General features: G+C 41.8%; 1 protein-coding gene across 1 annotated transcript; it reads right to left on the minus strand.

Annotated features, from left to right (window-relative positions):
* Nucleotides 1-666: 666 nt before the first annotated feature.
* Nucleotides 667-25805, minus strand: abcd3a (ATP-binding cassette, sub-family D (ALD), member 3a). Its single transcript, XM_020940733.2, has 23 exons — nucleotides 25563-25805; nucleotides 24546-24579; nucleotides 23689-23787; nucleotides 23014-23102; nucleotides 21892-21961; nucleotides 20566-20663; nucleotides 19813-19936; nucleotides 18816-18872; nucleotides 17585-17727; nucleotides 16726-16795; nucleotides 16534-16603; nucleotides 15816-15913; nucleotides 14871-14962; nucleotides 14692-14780; nucleotides 14132-14204; nucleotides 13791-13854; nucleotides 13097-13174; nucleotides 12955-13020; nucleotides 10743-10832; nucleotides 5749-5868; nucleotides 4675-4779; nucleotides 4542-4598; nucleotides 667-2592 (listed from the first exon to the last, which is right to left on the minus strand). Exons 1-23 carry the CDS (start codon nucleotides 25670-25672, stop codon nucleotides 2515-2517), a joined length of 1974 nt encoding a protein of 657 aa, XP_020796392.1. The 5' UTR covers nucleotides 25673-25805; the 3' UTR covers nucleotides 667-2514.
* Between the last annotated feature and the right edge of the window lie 3 nt (nucleotides 25806-25808).

Genomic DNA, 25808 nt, shown 5'->3' on the forward strand with positions numbered 1-25808 from the left:
GGCTGAGTTATGTGGAGCTGCTGCTTCTCTACATCCAGAAGCTGATGTGTCTAAATCAGAGGTGTGCAAATTGGTCTCCTGGGAGGCCAATATTAGTGGATGGAGGGCCCGATTCTTTCAGCAGTTTGCAGAATTTTCTTCTGCAGAGAAATGTATGCGTAAATAGACTGGATTGTCTTCCTTCCCAGCTCCAGTTTTTGTATAAAATTTTATCAAAATCGATTCTTCTCTGGAGTAAAAGATCCATGCTGGACAAAAGCAGAGGAAATATAAAAAGGTGCAAAGTCTTATTCTGAGGAACAGTTGTCCCAGTTTATATAGAGCACTATCAACAGCTGGTTTTACAGGGCTACACAGAGGCCTTTACATCACGTCATTTTACACAGAACTAGCTTTAACAAGAAAAGGTGCACTGTGTAACTTGTGTGTGTAATTGTCTCCATGGTTTAACTGTGTAATTCTTTCTAAATTAATCTAATAATCTTCGTATTGCAAAAAGATTCAAATATGAGAGGTGTCATTCATTCATGGATAAAGACAAGTAACATACTTAAATAAGAGTGTAGAGACAAACAGTGACAGGTTTGCCATCAGAAAAGTGACACAGTGCACCTTTAATATTTTAATAATCAAATGTACAGTGTGTGGTTTATAAAGAGGAAAAAGTGTAGTCAAATGTAGTATTTTATTTCAGTCTGATCAGAAGAGCAGGATTATGAACACATGATTTTGGCCAAGGTCTGCTGTGGAAGATTTCACACAAGCCCATAGTCCCACTCGTGTTAACAGTTACATAAACATACATGACAAACAGAACATGAAACTTCTAATCTAGAATCTTCCATTCAAATAACCCCTAATAACCAACAGTTTTGACATTATTTAATGAGTGTATGAGAGACATTGTGGGTTAAAACGTACTGCGTTAAAAAGTACAACCGTTATAATCTAAAACTCACAAATCACAATTTTGTAAGAAACATGATCGGGCAAATAATTCTCACAAAATTGCAAGTTGGGTGAATCCAAACACTGATTTCTTTTGGCATTTGTCAAACAGAGCTTGGTCAGATTGAACACTTTATGTTCAACAATTCGTAATCCTACAAAATTACAATAACATTCTATAAATTAATTTCAACCCAGTTTCCTCCATTTTGTCCATCATGAGACTGGTAGGTTTCCACAGCAGTAGGGGGCGCTAGCAGCAGTGAGGCACTGCTTAGACCTATAACCACTCCTGAGGTTGGCGGTTTGACTCTAGTTTGGATCACTGCATACTGCCACTGTGCTCTTGTGCAAGATACTTCACTCACCTCAAATATCATGAAATATAAAAATACAGTGTAAAATGAATACAGTACTACTATTTGGCACCAGTTTTGTGCACAAGTGCCTTCTGTGTCTGAACTTTCACCATTTTGTTCCACTATGTTTATTTATTGTGTTGGGTTTTGTCAGTGAGTGAATCCCCAACCTCCAAGAAACACTTAGAACCTAAACACCTAAAACCTAAAAGCTGGTACGTGGCCATACCAGCTTGTAAAAGTCTGATCTCGTCACATTTCAGAAGCTCAACAGGGCCAAGCCTGGTCAGTATTTGGATGGGAGACCACTGGGAAAATCAGGTCTCACAGGGGGGCAAAAAACTGTTGTTGTGTCCTTAGGCAAAGCACTTCACCCACATGGTGTGTGCGCGAGTGATGGTGGTGGTCAGAGTGTAGAGTGAAATGAAGAATGATCTGTAAAGTATCTTTTGAGTGTTCAGAAGCAATATATATTCATTGATAATTGATATTAAATGATATCATCAACATTCCCTGGAGGATAGGAGGGAGTTAAAGCTAACTAGAGGCACTTCTTTCTCTGACGTTTTGTTTAATCTGAGCTTTGTTTTAATGCAATCTGATGAAAAAGTGCTTCACCAATAACTTACAGTCAACAGTTACAAACAATAATTTTTTTCAAAAAAACAAACTAATAAACAGCACAGGCTACTGAATGTGTTGTTTAGAAAAACTTAATGCCTGCATGGTGTCGCTACGGTGCCAGCTGACCACTCCTCCAGCGTCATGTCACTGCCAAGTATCACTTGATGTAAAATGGCCACACATGATGATTTCATACACATCTTGCCTCATTTTGATCCTTGCCAGTTACTGTAGTTTGACACAAATTTCCTTATAAACATTATTTAACTGAACTAATAGTCAAAATGATCTGGTAGAATTATTGTTGTAGCTCATTGTTTTGCTAATGCCATTTGAGCCCAGTGGGAGGCAGCACTGAGACACATGCCTGATGCCCTCCCATACTGCCATGGAAACCTGCAGTAGTGTGGATGCTGACTGTGGACAGCAGAGACACAGGCCGCTGCCTAACAGAATCAGACACAGGTAATGTTGGACTAGCCCTCAGCGCGGTGAGAGACTGAAGGAGAGCTGATTAAAAGGACGTGTTTATTGTCCACATGTGAGTGCAAAGCAGCGGACTGGACCAGAGCAGGGGACAGGGTTAAGAGCCAAACTCCACCGTCTCCTCCGTGATGGGCTTGAACTCGTAGTTCCCTCTGCCGTCCATGTGGAGGTAGTACTGAGCACAGGACACAACACAATGACTACATGCACTTCACAACAGGGTTACTACAGTACTGTAGTACAACAGTAGCTGTGTTTGAAATGCAGTATTATCTGATGAGACTCCACAGCACTGTCATGGAAGGGGGTGACTGTTAGCAAGATTATACAAGTCTACAGATGTCAAACACTTTACATTCACAATGCCACAATACCATGACCAAACTATTGAATCTTTTACTTCATCTAATGACCATATAATCTGTGACACCTTTATCAGATCAAACCTTCTGAATGAAAAAGTGAATGTGACATAAAATAATCAGGATTATCAATTAATCTGTGAATCCTGGCTGGAGTTGAGTGTGATAAATATGTGGATGCACTGATCCAATACTGGTATTGCATATTAGCAACGATCCTGAAATAATTCCTGGATCAGATATCAGCTTCCAAATATTGGGTCAGCGATATCCTGGTTGGACATACAAATTGATGTAATATGACTATTTACTAGGGTATTTTTAAAAATGAGACATTTCCCTTCGTTTGTACACATTGTTTACACGTAAACAGCGAATTCGCCTCTGAAAACTAATCTTTCTAAAAACTCCGACTAGACTGGAGATTTTGGAAAACTCTGGTTTCACGTTTGCGTGTAAACTGAGATAAACGGAGCTGATGCGCTGAAAGTGCGACCGACGTTTACCTGTTGCTATGATGACAATGATGGAAGCATTCAGAACAGCAGTCGCATTTCTTCTGATCGTGCATAGGAGCACTCATAAAACAGCAGCATGTAGAACTTTGTACGCAACTCCGCGCACATCAGCCCAGAGCAGAAGCTCTAAGCTCGGGCAGCAGCGCCAAACACACGGGAGCAATCAGCGCGCAGCTCCTCAAGACGGGGCTGGAGGTCCAGTGTTGGTCAGATTGTCCGGAGGCTTCGTCCTCCATGTCCTGGTTCCAGATGGGGGCGAGCAAGACCAGCGCACAAAGGACTGGGTCCGATTGCTTCAGTGCAGTCATCTGTGCGCTGGTTCCGTGCGGGAAGCGAGAATGCGCTGTGGACCACAGGTCCGGACGGGCTGCTCCGGTCCTCCACGCTCGACCCCGGCCTGGTTCCGAGGTGGTACAAAGCATCCGAACAGAAGCGTGAATCCCGTTTGGTTCATTATATGTTGTTCTGAGCGGTTCGTCTGCGCATGCGTTTTTTGTTTTGTTTTTGTTTTTTTCGGGGAAAGCGCTCAGGTGGGGACACCACCCCCCGCTTCAGCTCATCTGTTTGTTCTGCTGAAACACTTTTCATGTGTTTGCATTTGCACACACAGCTGATGGATCAGATCCATGACTAGAGATGAACAAGGGCTCGGAGTTCAGTGATTTTACCACTTCTTTAACAGATCTCCGGAGAAGTGAGCCCGCTCACTAACACATGTTTTTCAAGGTATTTTTGAGTAATACTTACAACTGTAATGAAATAAATGCTACAGGTTTGAGTCTAATCTAGGTGTCGCCCAGAGGCTCGGTGTAGTTCTTTATCCCGGTTGATGTAAAAGGAAACTTTTTTGAAAACAATGCTGTGTGCACGATGTTATTTTGAAAAACGGAGGGAGGGAAATATTCGTTTCTCAAAATACCCAGCTCTGTGTAAACGTAGCCATAGTCAGCCCAGAAAATCTCAGAATGTTTTTGCATCTGGACTAAAAACACTGGATCGGTGCATCCCTAATATGGCTCAGGCAGTACACCCCAGAGGTTGTCTGGGTTTCAGATGAAATCACAACTTTCTATAGGCCAATAACATTTAAAACTAAAGCTAATGGGTCTAATGGGTCAATTTTGTAATAGAAACCATTAGGTTAAACACTTGTAAATTTACCTTTTACATATTCCATGGCAAAATACAATGTAATCTATAAAATGTGTTGTTCTAGAAAGAAAAGACACAGTATTGGGTCTTACCTCGTGGTGCTTCCACAGAGACTTTCTGTGGGACACTGTGAACAGGGTGATGCCCACCTGTGTACACATAAAGCAGGTTAGTGCTCTGCTGTGGTTTCGTCTGTATGTTTATGTCCTGTAGTGTGAAGTGTACCGTGCGACAGTGGCTGTAGATGAAGTCCTCCACGTCCACACTCACAGCACTGGTGCACTCATCCAGAATAGCAAACTGAGGCTTGTGATAGAAAAGCCGGGCCATCTGCACAAGCACACAGAGCAAACACGCAATACTTTTACATAGGCTCATATCAAGTGGTAGGATTTAAGTAAGAACAGTGTTATGGCTCCAAGACGAATTGTAGTGTAAAGAGTCCCTATAAGGCTATTTTCCCAAACCTATTTTAATGTAGTTTCCTCATCACAAACACAGCTGGAGTGGTGTTTTGTTTCATTCACATGTTTAACACACAAACCCTGCACATTTAGAGTTCTTCTCTCAAACAGAAAACACTCTGTTCCACTGTGTGATGTCATGAGGTTATACAGGAGCTGTGTTTTTACACTCCATACACCTCCACTAGAAGCATTTGGATGATTTCAGATCTGGAATTGCCAATCTGCTAAATTGAAAAAGTTATTCAAACGTGTTGATGAACCAAAATACAACTCCAAACTCCATCTAATACAGGACTCAATGAACCAAAATCACAAGTTGAATGGAAGCCATTACCACATCGCAGAGTGTAGCATAATTTCCTCCACAAACAACAAAATCTCCTTATTCTGTCTTATTCTGTTTAAAAGCTTCTAACCCGTAGTTTAGATCTGTACAAACATTAGTTTGTCAGTACAGATTCTTTTTGTCATTTCTTCTGGACGTGTTGTAATGTGAACTTTGAACAGAATCCTAGTATTAAAACATATATTGCAAATCTGATTGCAATTCTTGTCACAAAAACCTGAATTACAGGTAGATATTTTTCCCAAATTGCTTAGTTCATCTTTCAGTCTTTTCTCAAATGCTCCAATTGTTTTCAGTGTGCACTCCCAACAGAATCCTACTTTTTAAACATATATCTACAAATCTAATCACAGCACTTGTCAGAAAATTTCTATTATATTCTTTTTGGTGTGTGAGAAACAAAGAGATGGAGAATACATGAGCAGGTGTGTGACATGTGCCCAGCTGGTGTGAGTGTGAGTTTGCCCATGTAGTGGAGGAGCTTACAGCCATCCTCTGCTTCTCTCCTCCACTCAGCACGTCCATCCAGTCCTGCACAGAGTCCCAGCTGCCCTCTCTGTCCAGGATGTGCCCCAGCTGCACGTTGTCCAGGTACTGCTTCAGAACCTGCACACACACACATACACAGGTTAGGTTTTGGCATTACACTGACTTATATTCATTTCCTGGAGACTTAACCCAATTTAAACCAAGCTAATCAAACTAACCCATAACTTGATGTAGGGCTGTAGTCGACTAAAGGACTTCTTGGTGGACTAAAAACATGTGCAGTGGACTAAAACAAGGGCGTCTCAAAACTATTACATATCTGTGTATCTGACCCAAACTGCACTCACAAGACTGCACTTGGAGGGGGAGTTCATGCAAAAACTACTATTTATGCAGAAAAAGTACTAGGAAACACCAAAAAAATACGGAATCTTCAGCCAACTCACTCACTCATTTCTGCTGCTGTCCCATAGAAATTCTCATAAACTAAAAACAATGATTAGTCGATTAATACACATTTTGGTTGACTAAGACTCCATTGACCAGTTCATCGACTAAACCACTAAAGGTTTACTTCCTAACTAATGCTTGTCTTAATGATTGTCTTAGATAGGTCAGATCTTAAATAGGAGGATTGTTCTCATGGGACCTGACATTTGTTACATTCACAAAACAAAGTGATTTAACCATTAAACGCAGACGGTCACACATTGACACATGTCCCTTGGACCGGACTGACCTCAGCATTGGGTTAACCTGTCTGGACCTGAGCCAGTTAGGCATTAGTGAATGACTTACCATAGTGTTATATTTAGGAGGCATGAAGACTGATCATTTTAACAAAGTTTTTATGCTAACATCACGCACATACGTAATGACGTAATCCTACGGATGCCGTACTAATGATACATCACATCCTCCTTTTTAACAAGTTATATGTTCAAGTATAATTATTACACTTTTTTTTTCTTCAAGGTACCCTTATAACCAACAGTACAATACACACAGGTAGTTTTACTGCTCTGCCAGATCTTGTTATGTATGAAACTGCATCAGCATTAACATTTAGCTGCGAATCATGTGCATCAACATGTTGATCAGGTGAATCAATTTGGAAAGTCTCCTTCTTGGTATTTGAGAGTCCATTTCCAGATTAGTGTCTTGTCCAGTTGTTGTGAATGTCTTCTCCTCAGTTTTACGTAGATGTTTCCGGTTTCTTCTGTACACCCTACCATCAGGTGTACGAACAACAAATAAACATGGCTGCTTGTATTTGTGCAGGACCACTGCCAGCTGCCATGATTCTCCTCGTTGCATGCAAACATTTTCTCCATTTTGCAAGTCAGACAGTGTCCTTGTTTGTCTGCCAAAATATAGTTTCTGTTTTACCTGCTTTTCTTTCAGCTGCTGATGAACCTTGTCAGATCCATCTGGAGTGAGCAGAGATGTTGAAGTTGACAGTTTTCCTTTCAGCCTACGTCCCATTAGCAACTGTGCTGGGGATAGTCTTACATTTTCCAGCTGAGTATTCCTGTACTCCAAAAGTGAAATGTAGGGGTCGCCTCTGCTGCACTCTGTTTTCTTCAGCAGGTTCTTTATAGTCTGTACAGTCCTTTCGGCTTGTCCATTGGATTGAGTGTGCGTGGGACTGGAAGTGATGTGTCTGAACTCCCAGTTTTCTGTGAACTCTTTAAACTCAGAGCTGGCATACTGAGGACCATTATCTGATATAAGCACATTAGGTATGCCATGCCTGGCAAACACTGACTTTATAGCCACTATAATACTAGAACTAGTAGTGTCCTTCAGCTTCATGAGTTCTGGGAACTTTGAAAAGTAGTCCCCAAACAAAAGAAATTCAGACCCATTGTAGTGGAAGAGATCAGTGCCTACTTTCGCCCATGGCCTGCTGGGTATTGGATGTGAAAGTAGTGGTTCTCTTGGATTACTATTTCTGTGTTGGTTACACACTGCACATGCAAATATAATTTGCTCAAAGTGTGATGACATGTTTGGCCAATACAAAATGTCTCTAGCTCTTTCTTTACATTTCACTACTCCTAGGTGTGACTCATGTATTTTCTCAAGCATTTCTTGTCTGAGCTAAGAAGGGACAATGATCTTTGCAGCTTTGAACATCAGTCCTGATGTGTATGTGATCTCATCCCTAAATGTCCAATATGGTACTGCATGCCTTTCATTTGGCCAACCTTTCAGTGTCATGTCCTTGAGCAACTGCATTTCTGTGTCTTCTGCTGTAGCTTTTTGAAATTTGTGTAGTTTTTCCTCAGACATTGGTAGCTGCTGTGTAATCATGTTCACCTCTAGCTCTTTTCCCAGTTGCTCCTCTTTTTGTTCAATGAGAAAAGCTCGACTCAATGTGTCTGTAATGTAAAGTTCCTTGCCAGGTTTGTACTTTACTTTTAAGCTGTACCTCTGGAGCCTTAGAAGCATTCTAAGTATTCTCATGGGAGCTTGGTGCAGTGACTTTTTGAAGATGCTCTCCAATGGCTTGGGGTCACTTTCCACTTGAATGTCTCTTCCATAAACGTACTGATGAAACTTTTCACAGCTGTACACAACGGCAAGGAACTCTTTTTCAATCTGAGCGTACTTTTGCTAACAATCCATGAGTGCTTTTGACCTGTATGCTACAGGCTGTCCATCCTGCAGCAGGACTGCTCCTGTTCCTTCAGAACTTGCATCCACTGACAGAGTGACTGGTTTATTGACATCATAATATTTGAGTGTTGTGGTGACAAGCTGTTTTAATAGTTAAAAACTTTTTTGCTGTTGTTCTTCCCATTTCCTTCAAGCAGCTTTCTCAGAGGTGCACTGATATATATTGAAATATTTGGCATTCAGCATGCGAGAGACAATTTCTTCAACTGTGAGTAATGGGTAGTGTTCATGTTTGATAGCTTGATTCAAATCTTTGGGGTCCATACATATGTGTATCTTCTTTGGTGTGACCACAGTGACCATACTGTTGACCCACTCAGCTGGCTCTGTCTGCCTTGCTATCACTCTCATCTTCTCCATGCGCTGTAGTTCCTGTACTACTCTCTCTCTCAGTGCAACTGGTATTTTCCTGGGGGTGTGTACCACAGGTGTGACTGTGTGGTCTATCTGTACGTGGTGCTGACCAGGTAAACAACCCAGCCCATCAAACAGATCAATATAGTCTTTTAAAATGTTGTGATCTTTTGTAACTTCATACAGCGTTTTCACAAAGCCTAGCTTTAAGCAGGTAGCCCCTCCTAGTAGTCAATAGTTGAAACATCCTCTTGTGTGATTTCAAACTCAATTTCTTGCTTTTGACATTTATGCTCACATGTTAGTGTTTTCTTGTCCAAGGCTGCCACCTTGTGACCAAAGAATGGAACGAGTTTTGTCTTGATCATCTGAATTTTGTCACTGGCTCCAATTGCATCCAGTGTCTTAACTGACATCGTGTTGCAATCTGCGCCTGTGTATAATTTGAATGTCACAACTTTGTTCTTTATTTTAAATCTTTCTGTCCATATGTCTTCTGCTTGGTTTGTCTCTATAGACTCCATTTCAGAAACATTTTTGTTGTGCTCCACTTGGAGTATCCCCAAGAAAATCTCCGTTTCATTTTCAGTTTGCTTCTTTCCATTTTGTTTACGTTGTCCCTGCATTCAGCACATCTTGGCAAAGTGATGTTTCTTATCGCATACAATGCACGTCTGACCATACGCAGGACAGTGTTTTCCATGTTTAAATCCTCTTTTTGCTCAGTTTTTTGTGTACTCTTGAATTCTTTTGTTCTGACTGTTCTCAACTTGTTAATTTCCACTTCTTCAGTTAGCACGTTAACTTGACTGCTTGTGAGCTCACTGGCCTGGCATATATCCAGAGCTTTGTCCAGTGTCAGATCTGCTTCACGTAACAGTCTGCCTCTTACTTGATCATTTATTATGCCGCACACTATTCTGTCACGCACCAGCGAATCATGCAGGCCTCCGAATTCACAGTCTTTGGCTTTGTTTTTTTAAATCCGTGACATAAGCATCAGTGGTCTCACCTTGTTCCTGGGCTCTGGTGAAGAACATGTGCCGTATGAAAGGTAAGTTTTTTCGTGGCTCACAGTAGTCTTGAAACTTCTTCTTGAGTGCCGCTATTTTGCCTTCTTCATCATCTGAGAAGTGAAACATGTTGCTTACTTTTATCACCTCCTCTCCTGTGACATGTAGAAATGTGATGCATTGCACTTTTTCTGACTTCTCTGCAATTCCACTAGCAGTGCAAAAAAGTTCAAAGCGTTGAATCCAGTTTCTCCAATTTTCCATTAGGTTGCCATGCAAACTCAGGGTCCGTGGTGGTTGAAACTGTGCCATTTTCTATTTTTGCGTTATCTTCTGACACCATGTTATATTTAGGAGGCATGAAGACCGATCATTTTAACAAAGTTTTTATGTCACACATCAGGAACAGCTACACAACTCCCGCTAACATCACGCACATACGTAATGATGTAATCCTACGGATGCCATACTAATAATACATCACACGTAGTAGCGGTACAAGTGTGAGGAAATACAAAATCTGAATGTTTTCAGTGATCAAAAATATCTGACTTTCAAAGACAAGTTTGGCTCGACTACAGAGAGAAGGAGTCGTGCAGTACAACTAAAATGTACATGTATGGCTAAGAAATATCCAAAGCTTTTATGAAGTGGATGTCCAGCTTTAGGGCATCTGGTTGAAAAAACAGTATTAGATTATAAATGACTGGCCACATGACTTCTTAGGGGAGGTTGGGGTTGATGTGTTTGATTTGACTGTTGCTTTAAAGAAAAAAAATCCACATGAAGGGTTTATATAATAATGTGTGAATGATTCAATTTTGTGATCCACAGCACAGCGTCTCCGGTTTTAGTGTGTTAATGTATGTTTGTATGTGTTTATGTGTATGCGTGTGTGTATGTGCATGTGTGCATGTGTGAGTGTGTGAGTGTGTGCTGTACCTGGTCTGAGATGCCCTTCCTCCTCTGCTGCTCCTGTGTGTCAGGATATATGACCTGGTCCCTCAGTGATCCCAGCGTCATGTACGGTCTCTGTCACACACAACAGTCTGTTCAGTGCTCTGGTTTCGTCATGTCAGCAGACTCGATACTCAATCCAGTTCAAGTCAGATACCACGAACAATCATGATTAAAAAAAAAATCTTTCTTGAGACAATAGAATGTGATTTTCAACACTGAATGGTAGTACTTTTCTATTGCTTTGTGTCCTTATATATGTGTAATCCCTCAAGGCGTCCATGTAGGTTCCATAGTGGTCCATTGGGCGTATACCGTATTTTCCGGGCGAGTAGGCACGGTCTTAAGCCTCCAAAAACGACTGCGCGCCTTATAATCCGGAGCGCCTTTTATATGAATTTACGCGAGTGTTTCAGTACAACTTCAGTAAACGACAAAGCCGCACCACTTGCAGCATTACGGCTACCGTAGTCAGGAGCATCATGGAGTAATACGTACTGTGATTCCTCATTTTTCCTGTGGATGAGGAAAAGATGAGCGACTGGCAGCGAGAAGTTTACCTTAAGAGACCAGATGGCTTTTTCCACACATCTCCGTCCCTATTGATCTGCGACTCCAGCGCAGTAACAGATTGTTGTTCAGACGCAGCCGCGATTCATTTTCAAATTATTTTACCAACAATGGCCAATACAGAGAATGTTAATACACAAAGATCAAAGCAAGTACCAGTGTGCGAACATGTGGCTCCAGAGTGAGTCAAAATTGGGGGTGTGTACGTCTGTTCAGGACCTGCACGCACAGAGAGGTCCCGGTGTTCCTCGTGATCATGTACCAACCAGCATTTGTTATTTTGTTTGTTATTTTAGGCTTTAATTAACCAAATAATTTTATGGCAATAGCCTATTCAATTGATACAACTTCAAAATGTCCTGCTTTTAGCCTAGTGTGAGAAATACAGTCAGACTAGATCTAAACCAGAGTCCCGAACCAGCGGGGGCAGCTCTGGTTCAGGCCGGGCTCAGAGGAGCTGGAGCGGGGAGCTTCGACCTGAGGAAGCGCTTTCCCCGGGAAGAACCAAATGCGCGGAGCATGGACGCTCAGAACAACATAAACCAACCAAACTGGACTCACGCTTCTGTCCGGATGCTTTGCACCACCTCGGAACCAGCCACAGTTCTTGAGTGCGGAGGACCGGAGCAGCCCATCCGGACCTGTAGTCCACAGAACATTCTCGCTTTCCCCGCACGGAAACAGCGCGCAGACGACGGAACGTACCCACTCGGACTCAGTCCATCAAGCACTGGTCTTGCTCGCCACCGTTTGGAACCAGCACATGGAGGACAGAGCCTCCGGACCATCTGTCCAACGCGCTTGTAGGACGACAGAAGACCAAGGACCAGACCCAGCCCCGTCCTGAGGAGCTGCGCGCTACGGTGAGCGCTGCTGGCTGTTGCTGTTACCCAAACTCTGGGCTGATGCGTTGAGTTTGTACAAAGTTCTACATGTTGCTGTTTTATGAGTTCATGATGATAATTTGAGATGAGGACGGCCCGTGGTATTAACAGGAACATCGGCGTTGATAACTGGAGGTGTCGCTGTTTTCCCGAGACACGCCAATCGAACCAGTTTTGGTTCGTTTGCCGGTGTGAAAGCAGACCACTCTGGAGTGTATTTGCTACATAATAACAATTTTATTGCCTGGTGCGGACCAAATAATCGAACTAGCGGTGTGAAAACGCCCTAATGTGTTATTTTTACTTATAACCGAACAATTATGAGTTATTGTGAATACGCTGACAATTTATCAGTCTCAGACAGTTTTTTGATTTTACATGTTACAAATGAACAAAGTTGAGAGTTAACGTAACGAGTAAACGCGTTAAATAAAGTTTGACTGTTGTGTTTCGTTTAACACGCCTTATAGTCCGGTGCGGTTTATATGTGAAAAAAGTTCAGGAAAATGACATTTGCGTCTTATAACCCGGAAAATACGCCTAATCACCCGTAAAATACGGTACTAGTCTTATTAGTATACTTGTTCTGATAAAACTCAAGAACTTTCAGGAAAGGTAAATTTTTCTCCTATGAATATGACTTTTTATATTGATACTTGGTCAAATAAGTATCTAGTTCTGATATTAGATTTAATATTGATTAGCATATGATGATTTTTGACCACCCTATTAGTCTGTATTACCTGTGGGACATAGAAGAGCTTTCCTCTCTCTGGTTTGGTCAGCTCTCCTCCAAACAAAGGCCACAACTGAAACACAAAAAGTTCCAGGTTGGTGCATGGTGTAGAGCATTAGATTACACATTAAAGGAGCTGTGTGTCTCACCTCTCCGAGCACTCTGAACAGGGAGCTCTTCCCACAGCCGTTTGGTCCACACACCAGCACGTTGGCCCCAGACCGCACCTGCACAAGGGGACGTTTGTCTATATAAACTGCAGAGCCTAACCTGTCAGAATTTTGGACCCCATAGTGCAGTGGTCCCCTAACCCCCTATGCTCTGTCTCACACTCTGGGCCCACTAATGAGTTTTAAAACACAACCTTTGTCTTCCTTCTAAAATGCAGAGATAATTTTACAGGATAGGAAAGCATTGTTTGACAGTTTAAACCTTAATTTAAGAAAATAAAGGCTTTGTTATTAGTTATGTAAAATAAACAGGTGTTTCTCAATGCCCAGGATCCCTCCTCCAAACACCACTCTGTAGCCCTCCTCTGGAGTTGGCTTTAATGTGTAGTTCATTTGGGTTGGTCAAGGAACCCCTGGTGCATCCTGAGTAAATGAACGGGGGAATTTTGTCTTTGGGGGAACTGGAAAAATCACCAGACAGAGCTCTGGTGCACTTTAGCTAATTGAAATAAAAAACATTTTACATGCTACTTTTTTTTGCTTTGAATGCTTCGGTGAAATGAGAAGTCTTCCCTGGCATATGCACTTTAAGGATGTAAAATTTACTCCAAAAAATGGTTTCTGATTCAAACACAGACAGATGAGAGCACAACACTAGAAAGTGCAGGCCTACCTCAAAGGACAGGTCTCTGATGAGGATGTCTCCGTTGGGCGTGGCTAACGGCGTGTGCTCAAACCTGGAGGAAGCACAAAAATCAGTTGAATGCCATAGAAGTTTTGTAGAACATTCTAGACAAAGCGACAACATCTCCATGGAGTGGTGGTGAACCTCCATGAAAACATCCAATTATTGATCAATGACAGTTTCACTCTCTGATATTCTAACTTTCTGTTGGTTTTGGGAGGTGCCTGCTGTTTTAATTTTGGGCTCTACAAAATAAATGGAACGCCGTGTGTGCTGAGGCTCTTGTGCCCGGGTGGAAGCTGAAGGAGGAAGTGCAGGGCTAAACCCACTTGATGATGTTGTCCTGGTTGATGACTCGGCCGTTGCCTGGCACCAACGCTATCTTCTGGGAGGTGTCAGACTCTACAACACAGTACAGAGACTAGATTCAACAACAAGCTCACTTTAGCTGTAGTCACTGGATGAAAAAAAAACATTTGGGCCCCAATCTGGACCCTTGCGGCAAACCACATACAATATCTAAAAGTGACAAGCTCTAATCATTTAATTGAACAAACTGAGATGGATCTGCAAAATAATTCTTTACCGGTTTACAGCCGCCAACCCCCTTATGCCACGTAATATTATATCTTTTTTTTTTATTAATCTGCTGTGATTTATTGTGCGGAAAGCTTTTTTTTTTTTTTTTTAAACTATGAACAGCCCAACTGCTATTTTCTTCCCATCTCTTTTTCTCTCACTTTGTTCGTCCATCTATCTCACAGTCTATGTCTATTTTCTCTCTCTGTCTGGTCTGTGTGTGTCTTACCTCTGTCCTGTTAGACCATAGTATTTGCCTGTGCTAAGCTCCTTCAGCACCTTCATGGTGTCTCTGTTTCTGTCTCTGTACCTCTGTCCTGTTGGACCATGGTGCGCTCGTATTTGCCAGCATTCAGCTCCTTCAGCACCTTCATGAGCTCTGTGATGCGCGCGGTGAACCTGACCAGGGGCAGACACAGCACATGTTTATAGGAGCAGTTTTACTGTCAAGGTGAGTCCCTGTTCTCAACGTGTAGGTGAGCAGCTCACCCAGAGAGACGGGTCATCTCTCTGCCTGCCAGGACAATTCTGCCCAGGGCCTGGGACATCCGAAGCAGCATGCGCCCACTCTGGTAGTAGTCCTGCAACACACAAACTGTCACTATACCTAGGCATCACCATAACACACTGAAGTGAGATATACCGCTGAAGAAATAGACTGTAAATGACAGTACTGAAATTAATTTATGCCACTAACACAATAACCCTAAAGCAGGATTACTTAAAAAATCTATATGTACCATATGATTAAAGAGGGGGTAACACAGAACATTTTAGATCACCATGTTACCAGCTATTGTTTTGAAAAGGCTATATTCATCGAAAACAACGTATTAAAACTGAAACTTATAAAACATGTTATTTTTGACACTCTGAGTCTCCCTCCCTTTGCTCCCCACCTTAAGTCACTCCCCTTCAGAGCACTATCACAACATAATCATAATTCACTAGCAGATGAAACTACTGCATACCGTATCAAGTTGTTGGGCACAGATTTGTATCATGTTTTTGTATATTTATTGTGTTGAATTGCTGTGTGGGAGCATGGCTGACATTGCAGCTTTTGGGTGGAGCCTTGCACAGAATCTTGCAGCAGCAACAATAACAGTTGAAAGGAGGGTTCAAACAGGGGCCGGGACCCGGCATATTTTTGATGAGGGAACATCGTTATAACATGGTAGAACGTTTGCATAATACCCCCTCTTTAAACAACATGAGCTGTAATAAATAAAGGTCTATGGTCCTTTACAGAGCCTTCTGGTTTCTAACAGAGTGTAAAAGGCACGGGCTGTTCAGACAAATATTAAATGATGGCTATTATTAGAAAGCAAACAGATACAATGCCATCAGTGGAAATGATTTGATCCACCTCTCTGTGGCACTATAGCTGAGAAGTGTCAGTGGCCCCTGGGAGCTGCAATGTGGTACATTTACCTCCAGCAGCTCAGAGTGCGTGCTGTGCAGGTGCCGAGGGTCCGATAAGTTCAGGAAGGGTCGACTCACCACCAGGTACCCCACCACTGTGGCTATGTCTGCACACGGACACAGGACAGAGGACAAGAGGGACATAGAGGCCAGATCATGAAAACTGTAACGATGGAGAATCAAAGTAGAGCTGGGTAGGGTTGTTAAAAGTATCAAAAATCCAATACTAATCATTATTAAAACTAGTATTGAAAGCGTAGTTTATAGTATCTCCTGGTAATGGTAATATAAAAGAAATATGATTATTGTTGGATGCTGAAAGTCACATTCTACTATATTGTCAAAAAGAAATATGGTTTCAAAATCAGTAATGAGTCTTTTAATCTGACTTTTAATCAATGCTATTTAACACCAAAAATAGTCAAATCTCTTCCTCCAAAATCACATAGCAATAAGACATGACTGAATGTTAATTAAAATCTGATGAAATGCCCTTCCCCAATTCAAAGTACAATGTTCTTGTTTAGCCACTGAGCCAAACACTCTTCATCATGAAGCTAGGCTGTGGCAAATTTTTTCTATTGTAGTAATCAGGGTGGCTTCTTGTCTAAACTTCTCGGATATGCTTACAAGTTCTGAAGAGCAAACTCTGAACTAAACTACAGTGCAAACTAAAATGGTAAAAATAGCACCAAGTCAAGTGCAGTAGTAGCAATTGAAGACTTACATTTGGCAATGATGCTGTCCACAAAGCCCATGGAGAAGCGGAAGAAGATGAAGGCGTGTAAGTGGTCCACCTGCACACAGAGGGGAGGGGCACATAGGGTGGAGCGGGAGGGGGGAGCGGCAGAGAGAGGGGGGGCAGAAAATGAGACAGGAGATCCATATATGGTCCAGGTGAGAAGATTCCAGGACCTACCAGCTTCTTGAAGGTGCTGTGGATGGTCTGCTTCTCCCTTATGTTCCCATTGTAGAAAGCGATCTCCTCACTGCACACATAAACAACAGTGTGTCTCAGATGCTTCCATTCACACCAGCAATAGTAAGGAACAAACTAGTCATTACTCCTTATGTTTAGTTCATTTATTTACTTTTTTTTTTAAATATACACACTGGAGTATGTGCTCTGTCTAACAATGTATGCAGTGATATACTACACAATCTGTTACAACTTACAGTAATGCATTAGGCTACTGTTGCACTTTTGATGCTCAAAGTCATTTTACAATTGTGTGCATTATGTGGTCATTCCACACTCATTGGTGATAAGCTACCCTTGTAGGCACAGCTGACCTGGAGCACACTGACACACATACCATATTCATACTAGACAATGTAGATGATGTGTCTTGCCTAAGGACACAACAATGATTTTGCCAATAGTGCCCCATTGGGGCACCTGATATTCCCAGCAGTATCTCATTCAAGTACTGACCAGACCCACGTTTGCTTAGCTCCTGAGATCTGACGAGATCAGGGTTTCTTCTGAGACGAGGTTTGGTGTTCATGGGGAGGGATTTGCACGTTTGAATTTGTATGTGAGAAGATGTTTCTGTCATTGTGAGGACTAAAATCTGTACACACTCACATCACGGGGACCCGTTTCCCTTATGAGGACAAAATCATTATTATTAGATCGACCACATGGGTTCAAGTCAAGATATGAGTGTAGTATGGGATAGGTTCAGGCAAGTTAGAGACTATGGACTACCAGTCTCCAGCAAAAGAATGCAAGTCAATACAATGTGTATATGTTTGTGTGTGCAGAGTGCAGTTACCTGTTGGTGATAAGGCGGGAGTTGACATAGCGGTACTCTCCCTCATACCTCTGCTCTGTCACGGTCATCTTTCCTATGGGTCTCCTGAGCCTGGTGAGGAACAGGCCTGACACCAGTAGGTAGGCCATCATGATCGCAGGGCCCTAGGAGGAGGAGGACACACTTCACACAAGTTCATATCACAACTGCTTTAAAAGGAGGGAAAATAGAACAGAATTCACTGTATTGTTGCAAAAAGAGAAAAATAAGTATTTCATGGTTTTAGCAGCACCTAAATCTTGATTTTATTATGACTGTGCCACTTTCCAGAGGTTTCACTTTACTGTGATTGATAAATTAACTTGTCACTTTATCATAACATGTCAAATTGACTATAGATTAGCATCAGCTAAGTGGTGGTAGAACTTTCTGAGAACTAGTGAATCATAACTGTATATCACCAAGAAAACATATTGTTACTGGGATTACATCATTAAATGGACATAGGGGACGCCACTAGCCGATGCGTTCCAAAGAGGAAGTAAGCATGGGTGCCCTTCTGGTTCCATCAGCTCTGACTCCAATTAACTTAGTATTGAAAAAAAAACCAACTTCTATCTGTGACTGCTGCAGTCATCATTTTGGTCTTAAAATCCTGGGCTTTTTCTTTCGCTATTTTGTCTGTAAATGAATTCCTATTCCTAGTATGGAGCTCCAAATTTGCTTCAATTACTGCTAACCTCTCAAGCTTCATTTAATTGGAGTCAAACCCTATGGGTGACACTCCCTTTGTCCACTTCTTTATATAGTCTATGGATCAGACCATAATGTTGCCCACAGACTCAGAGACTGATGAGGTGCACACTGGGAAGAAACAAGACCAATATTAAGATTGTGGATTGTTGTTTGACATGATTGTTCTGGTGTTAATCCAGAGAGCACTGAGCCTGAGACGTGAGCTGTGGTTGGGCTTTGGATCTGTGGCACGTTCAGAAAAGGCTTTTATCAAATCAATCTACTACAAATCTACTACACAGTCTGCTGCACTTATTTCACACTTTCACTGCATGTTTAGAAAAGTGTCAAAGTCTATAATTTGGGGCTTAAATGGGTTTATTATGTGTTTATTTTTTTGTGGTTACCACTGGCCTTCACTTTTGGGTTGTTAATATTTATCTAAATTTGTAAAGTGTAAGGAATAGTGGATAAAAGGTTTAACACAGATTTTCTAGATTTTTTTGAATATAGATACCTGAGCTCCAATGGCACTTGTGAGTTTGAAAATGTACAGGCCAATGTCCAACAGCGGCTGCAAAACACACAAAACATTTAAATTAAAAACAGTCTGTGATCTGATAAGCCTCATTTCCACTGGCATAGTTTGCATGGGGCTGCCTTGGCCCCATGTAAGGGCCAAGGCAAGGAGGGGGCTTTTACTACATGGTTACCTGCAGAGAGGTGGAGGACTATGGAGAACACGCTCTCGTGTGGTTTCATCTTTACACATACATGCTCCATGTTGGATATATACATATAAACCATTTGAGATTTACTTTTACCGGGACCGAGCATAGGCTGTATATAAAATGGGTTTGAGGAGGGGGATGTTGGTGGGGGTTTGGTTCATGTTATCAGTTTGTCTTCAACTTTACATGGACACAGCAGGCTTTGACAAGATGTGGATTTATTATTATGCACTTTGGCTTTGAGGCAGTGTAAAAGTCCTGCACTGGAGACTGGATGTGTTTTCATGTGGATATAAAGTAGCTATGTGCTGCACACTGTTTCTTCAGCTCTTGTTTTAAGTGCATTTGCGCAGTTGTTAAATAACAATCACATGGTAAGCACTATTTATGTGTTGCCACGCTTGTGTCGCTATTGGCATGCTGCTGGTCATCCAATGACTGCGTGGGAGCGTGACTAGCACCTCCCACCGCGAGCCAGTCCCAGATTTCAACTGTTACAGTCCATTTCAGTCCTCTTTGGACGTCTAAAAGGGGGTGGGACAGATCGCTTTACACAGTGGAAACACTCAGGGTCCGCACTGTTCCATCCCGTACCGGCCCTTTGGAAAGGAGGTCCTTCAGACTTCAGCGCTCCACAGTGGTGTATAATCAGTGAGTGGTGTATAATCAGTGAGTGGTGTATAATCAGTGAGAGGTGTATAATCAGTGAGAGGTGTATAATCAGTGAGAGGTGTATAATCAGTGAGTGGTACATAAGAGTGAGAGGTGCAGGTGTGTACTGACCTTGCTGAGGTTGGAGTAGAGGTCCACCACACTGTTGCAGAACTTCTCCACATCCTGTGTGAGCAGCTGGTCGGCATTTGCGATCCGGTTGTCCAGGTTTCCCATTTTGTAGTAAGTGTACCCTCTGGAAGTCACAATGTATCAACAGGAACAGATATCAAACTGTATATTCAAAAACAAACTACTATTCAAACTGAATGTAGACCTAAATCATAGAATCATATAAAGCTGGCAGGACTGGAAGTACTTGTACCAGATTATCACGTCCTGACATGATCATGTACCTCAAGGGTCAGAACTGCAGAAATGCTACTTTAAAAAAGGATATACTAGGCCAAGGGCCAAACATGATCATGTTTTTCATGTGCTATGCAAGGAAATAGGGACGGATACAAAACCGGCATATCCACTTCAAACAGTTTTGGGAACTGCTGCTTTAGAGCCATTGGTTATTCTGGACATCCTGGATCATGGGTCTTACCTCAAAAAAGCAGGATTTGTCTAAACTGAGTCATTCGTTGTGTCATTTGGTCACATGAATGAGGTGTGTGATAATTTGCATAAAAACAAATGTGTCATAGTTCAAAAGGTCTATATGCAGTGTGAGATCTGCTTTGAGTTCCATATACAGCAGAAGAATGTCCTCCGTCACAGCCACACAGCAGCAGGAGCAGTAGTACAGTACAGTAGTACAGTAGTACTAGTAGCTCTAGCAGCACTACTAGTAGCAGTACCAGTAGTAGATCTACTCACTGAAGGTACTGGTCGTACAGGTTCTTGGTGAGTCTCTCCCTGAATCGCAGCTTTAGCTCATTCAGGCCCAGTTTCAGAAAGTTGTTCACTAAGGCGATCTGCAAACAAAAACACGTAGTATTCAGTAACATTTCCATTTACACTCAAATTTACTTGAGTAGCTTTTTAAAGAAACTATATTTTGTAGTTTTTAGAGTACTTTTCCCACAGCACGTTCCCTCCTACTAGCGTATGGTAATATTTTTATGGAGTAAAGGTTTTGGTTGGTCTACACGTGGCTTTAGCTTTGTGTCCACAATAAGAAATGATGTGAATGTTTGTGTTTCTTGCACCGCTCCTTCAGATATGATTTAGTGTAGAGAGAGACACTCAGGGTTCCCACTCTTTTTCACTGACAAAATTTCAAAAATTTTCCTTGACTTTTTCATGACCTAAAGTGAATTTTCCATGACTTTACGGCACCTACATGTATAGAATTGAGCAGACTTTAGGGCTAAATGTGAATGTTAACCCTTTCCACTCCCCTTATGGTTTGGGATTATACCGGTAGTTTTTAACTTTCAAAATCCTGTCAGTGCATTTATTGTTGTCTCTTTTAGACAAAAAGTGCATATGTTCAGAAATAATCATGTTGGCCTAATGATAGGTAGGTAGGGCGGCAGTAGCTCGTAGTAGAGCATTCGCCCACTGATCTAAAGCTTGGTGGTTCGAATCCAGCTCTCAACATAAAACATCACAGGTTGAGTGGTCAGATCCACTAACCCACAGGTTGGCTGGTGTGATTCCAGCTCCCACAGATGAATGCTGTCGTTGTGTCCTTGGGCAAGACACTTAACCCACCTTGCCCACAGTGTCTGCGTACACTGGTGTGTGAATGTGTGTGTGTGAATGGGTGAGTGGTTCCTTGTTGTAAAGAGCTTTGAGTGCCTTGAAGGTGGAAAAGCGCTATAGAAAAATGTGACCATTTACTATTTACCATAAGAGTAAATGTGTAACAGGAAATCCACTTTAAGCCATAAACAGAACAACAGCCAAATGAACACCTCCAAACTCCAGGATCCAGATTTGCATAAAATTACACACGTCTGAAGAACTTCAAATTATAAAAAATCAGACGTCAGATCCCAACAGTTACTCTTTAAGTTACTCTTACTTGAGTAATATTTTTCCAAATATTTTTTAACTCTTACTTTAGTAATTTCTTGGACCTTTGCAATTCGATCTGAGTAATATTATTTTGAAGTAACATTACTCTTACTCTAGTTTATTTCGGTCTGATTACACTGGAGGGAATGGTTTTCTGTATGTGAGGATATGGGAGCTTACCACCGGCATGAACTTGATGAAGCTGAAGAGGAAGCTCTTGAAGTCTCTCGTGGAGCGGCCAATAATTGCACTGTAGAAGAAATACACACATACAGAAGGTCAGGGGGGAGTTGATGGACAAGTCAAGTGACTATTACTTTAGCATTTTGTGTGGTTTTTGCATAGTTCAAATATGGAGCGGATCAGGCTTACACCTATTGAGCAACACTGAATCCAATCTGCACAAACCAAGCGTGCTTCTACACCCGCTGTGGAGTGCACTACAAGTTACACCAGCTCAACAAGAGGAACATGACACAAGATGACAGGAAGAATAGTGGCTCCTCATTGTATGTACGCAGGAGAATCTATACCTCAGTACAACACACACTTGTTTTCAGTTACTGTCATTTTAAGCACTATTATGCAAGTACTGGTAAATAAAGGATGCTGAAAGACTCTTCCAAATGAATTCTTTGACCTCAGATCATACAAATCATGTACTTAATAGAGTGTAGTGATCTGTTCTTGGTCTTGTTGTGGCCAAATAGACTCAGGTCTACTAGGGATGTACTGATACGATACTGATATAGAATACTGACGCTGATTTTGAAACATTTGCTGAACGTCTCATATGTTTGAAATTCTACTCATACAAATCTGTTTAGCAGTGATTTAAAGGATAGATAATTAAGAAATAAGTACCATTTTCCGCCCCTACACTTGTCTCAGGTAATATTGTATATCAGCAAATACACCAAGTATCAATAGCAATATAAGAACTGGTCATTCCATGAAATCTTTAAAACCTTTAAAAAATTTTGAAAATGGTTTCGCTTTTTAAATGTGATTTTTCTTGAAATAATACACACATGTTAAAATATTTAAAAAATAGATGGTAGTAAAACCAAAATTCAATCAGATGTAGCAGTTGTTGTTATATTATAATAATTGAAACAGATCTAGATATTTTGTGCAACCCCAAATAGTGTTAAAAGTGATGGTGTATTGTGCACATATCTGGCTCAGAGATCATGACCCCATAAAGAAAATGAAGTTGAATAGGCCTGAAACAGTGTTTTTTTTTGTCATTTTGCATCCCGTAGAGCAGCACATCCTACTGTGTAAAACCAGCAGTATCACCTTTCTATCATGGTCCCGTTCTGGATCATCCACACGTCACAGTATGTGCGGGCCACCAGCATGGCAGCGATGAGGATCAGATACCCAGTCTGTGGAGGCACACACAGTTAGACAGAGAAATGCAATCATAAAAGTCTATCAGGATGTCCTTGGTGCTATCTGCTCAAAAGGGCCAGTCACGTGTGCACTGTGGACTCCTGGACCATGTGTGTGGGACAGAGGTAATACAGTGACAGGGCTGGACAGTGCTAGCACTGTTTTTAATCCTATACCTTGAGCTATGGTGCTAGCATTAGGACATAGGTCACTGGTTGTAAACAAACAGGAGAAAACACACTTTGAGCCTTCTTAGTGATGCAGACTTGCTGTGGTCCTCTTCCAGACCTGGTTTAGTCCTGAAGTAGTCCAGGTTATATTAAGATTTAGTCCTAGTTTCCTAGTCCTAATCCTAGTTCACAGCAAGAAAATTGTCAATGGGTGTGGGTTTCCCAGGTTTATACAATATAAGTCAAAAGTTTGGGCAAACTTATTCATCAGTGATCACATTGTAAACTCACTGAAGGCTTAAGAACTATGAATGGGGATGGGATGAGATCTTGTGGCATGAGAACAAATTGGCACGAGACTGTGCACAGGGGCAAGAAGAACTCTGCTTGTGAGCAGCCATTGTAGTACCTCCATGCAGAAGAGCCTGGGTACCATGATCCGCAGAATCCGCAGTATCCTGAGGAAGAACACTCTGTCCACGACGGCCTTGTCCTTACGCACATCTTTCTGTAAATGCACACACACACCCATGGTTCAGTTGCAAACTTTAACTGAACAGTTCACTCTAACCACTGGCACAGACCTGACTGACAATTAATTCACTATACCAAGACTCACCACACCTATCTGAACCGAAAGTAACAGAAGAAGAATGGCCATTACAGACACAGAGTTCTTAATCTCAACTAACTGCTGATAATTAATGTTAAACTAGGTCTATACTTTCCTCAAAGCAGAACAAACCATGGTGATACTATTGCTTTAGATGTGTATAACGTCTTTAAAGTGTGTTACTTGCATGCACTCACACACCACATGGATATGATTATCAAGGTGCTTAAAGTGTCTTGCCTAAGGACACAATGAGAGATGTAATGGTTCGAGTGGGATATGAACTGCTGAATGGTTTATAACTAGAGCCAGCCCCAATTAGTAACATATTAGCAAGTGATGGACCATGCAGAAAGAAACAGCCATGAGAATTCAAACCAGAGGTCTTCAGGGTTTATTATTACATAGGCTTACTTTTAATTTTGTCATTTAATACCAAAAAATAGATAGGTCCATCTAGATGCTGTATTGATTCAAGCTCAAATTCAAGTTTAAATGTGCTTCTATGTAGATATAGAGTGGCAAACCTAATAACCTCAAGAAGGTGCACTGGGACAGGTGTCAGGTGAAAGGTCAGCCCCACCCACCACCCCTACTACACTATTCTGTAATACATACACTACTTATAATATACACATACACAACAGCCTTACCTCTGCGCTCAGGAGGAGCTCTGTGGACCCTTGTCTGAGGAGAAGGGACAGAACGCAGTTTAGTGACACAAGGTTCATGTTGAAACAGGGCTCATCATTCAAATTATTATTATTATCATTATTATTATTATTATTATTATTAGTAGTAGTAGTAGTAGTAGTAGTAAGAGCTGTTCCAGACACTCAAAGTTTCATCACAATTTTGTGCATTCACTTCACAGTAAGCGGTGGTACACACCTGTAGCCACAGCGGCCCTGGGTCAGACTGACAGAATTAAGGCTGCCAATCTGCACCATTGGCCCCTCCCACCACCAACACACACACTTCCAAATATTGATGTATAATTTATTTTTGGATTGCCCCTTGAGATGCATCAGCTCTTTTTCCAGGTGGTCCTTACCATCCACTACTAAGCCTACTGCTACTGCTACTGCTACTGCTACTACTACTACTACTACTGCTACTGCTACTACTGCTGCTACTACTACTACTACTACTACCATTATTTACCTTTTATTAGTTACTGCTCCCTCAAATAGGGTGAGGTCATGCTTTGTTAAGACTGGGTCATTCATTGCCTCAGCACTTGCAGTGAACTGGCTGGCCTAGTAATATTATGATGTAGACTGGTATGTAGGCTGGTTACTTGAGGCTTTATATTTGTGAGGATCACGTCCCAAATGGAGAATACTTGGTTACAATAAGATCCCCTGGTTTAGACACGATTCCTCCATAATAGTTTGTTACTTGCTTAGTTCTTTGCACGTGTGATTCATGAGTGTCATAATCCATAACTCAACCATATCGTTAGATCATAGTTCACGTACAGATCACGTAAAAGTAACGACAAGGGCATAGCCTGAAGACTTGGAAGAGCAAGTAACACAGTATTCTTTTATTATGTTTGACCCAATCCAATCATTTAAGAAGATGTTAGATTGTTTACTAGAACCTGTCATACTAGCTCTAAGTAGCCTACAAGTAGTGCAGTTTAGTCCGTGTACGTGTGGCTTTACCTGTGCCGTCTGGTCGCCCGTCTCCTCTGTCTGAGCAAGTACAAAACAAACAGAACCCCGGCTCCTATGGAAGAGTTTTTAGCTGTCAGATATTTACTGATAGCCGCCATGTTCGCGACACGACCGATCCGCCGGTGAGTGCTCTGCGCTGTGCCGGAGCGGACACGGAGCGGAGCGACGCGACGCGGAGCGCGGCCGGTCAGTGCTCTATACCGAGGGCAGAGCGGAGCGAAGCGGACAGGGAGC

The sequence above is a fragment of the Boleophthalmus pectinirostris genome, unplaced genomic scaffold (genome assembly GCF_026225935.1).
Source record: "Boleophthalmus pectinirostris isolate CB_2022bp ecotype Guang Dong unplaced genomic scaffold, ASM2622593v1 HiC_scaffold_15, whole genome shotgun sequence".
Classification (NCBI taxonomy): domain Eukaryota; kingdom Metazoa; phylum Chordata; class Actinopteri; order Gobiiformes; family Gobiidae; genus Boleophthalmus; species Boleophthalmus pectinirostris.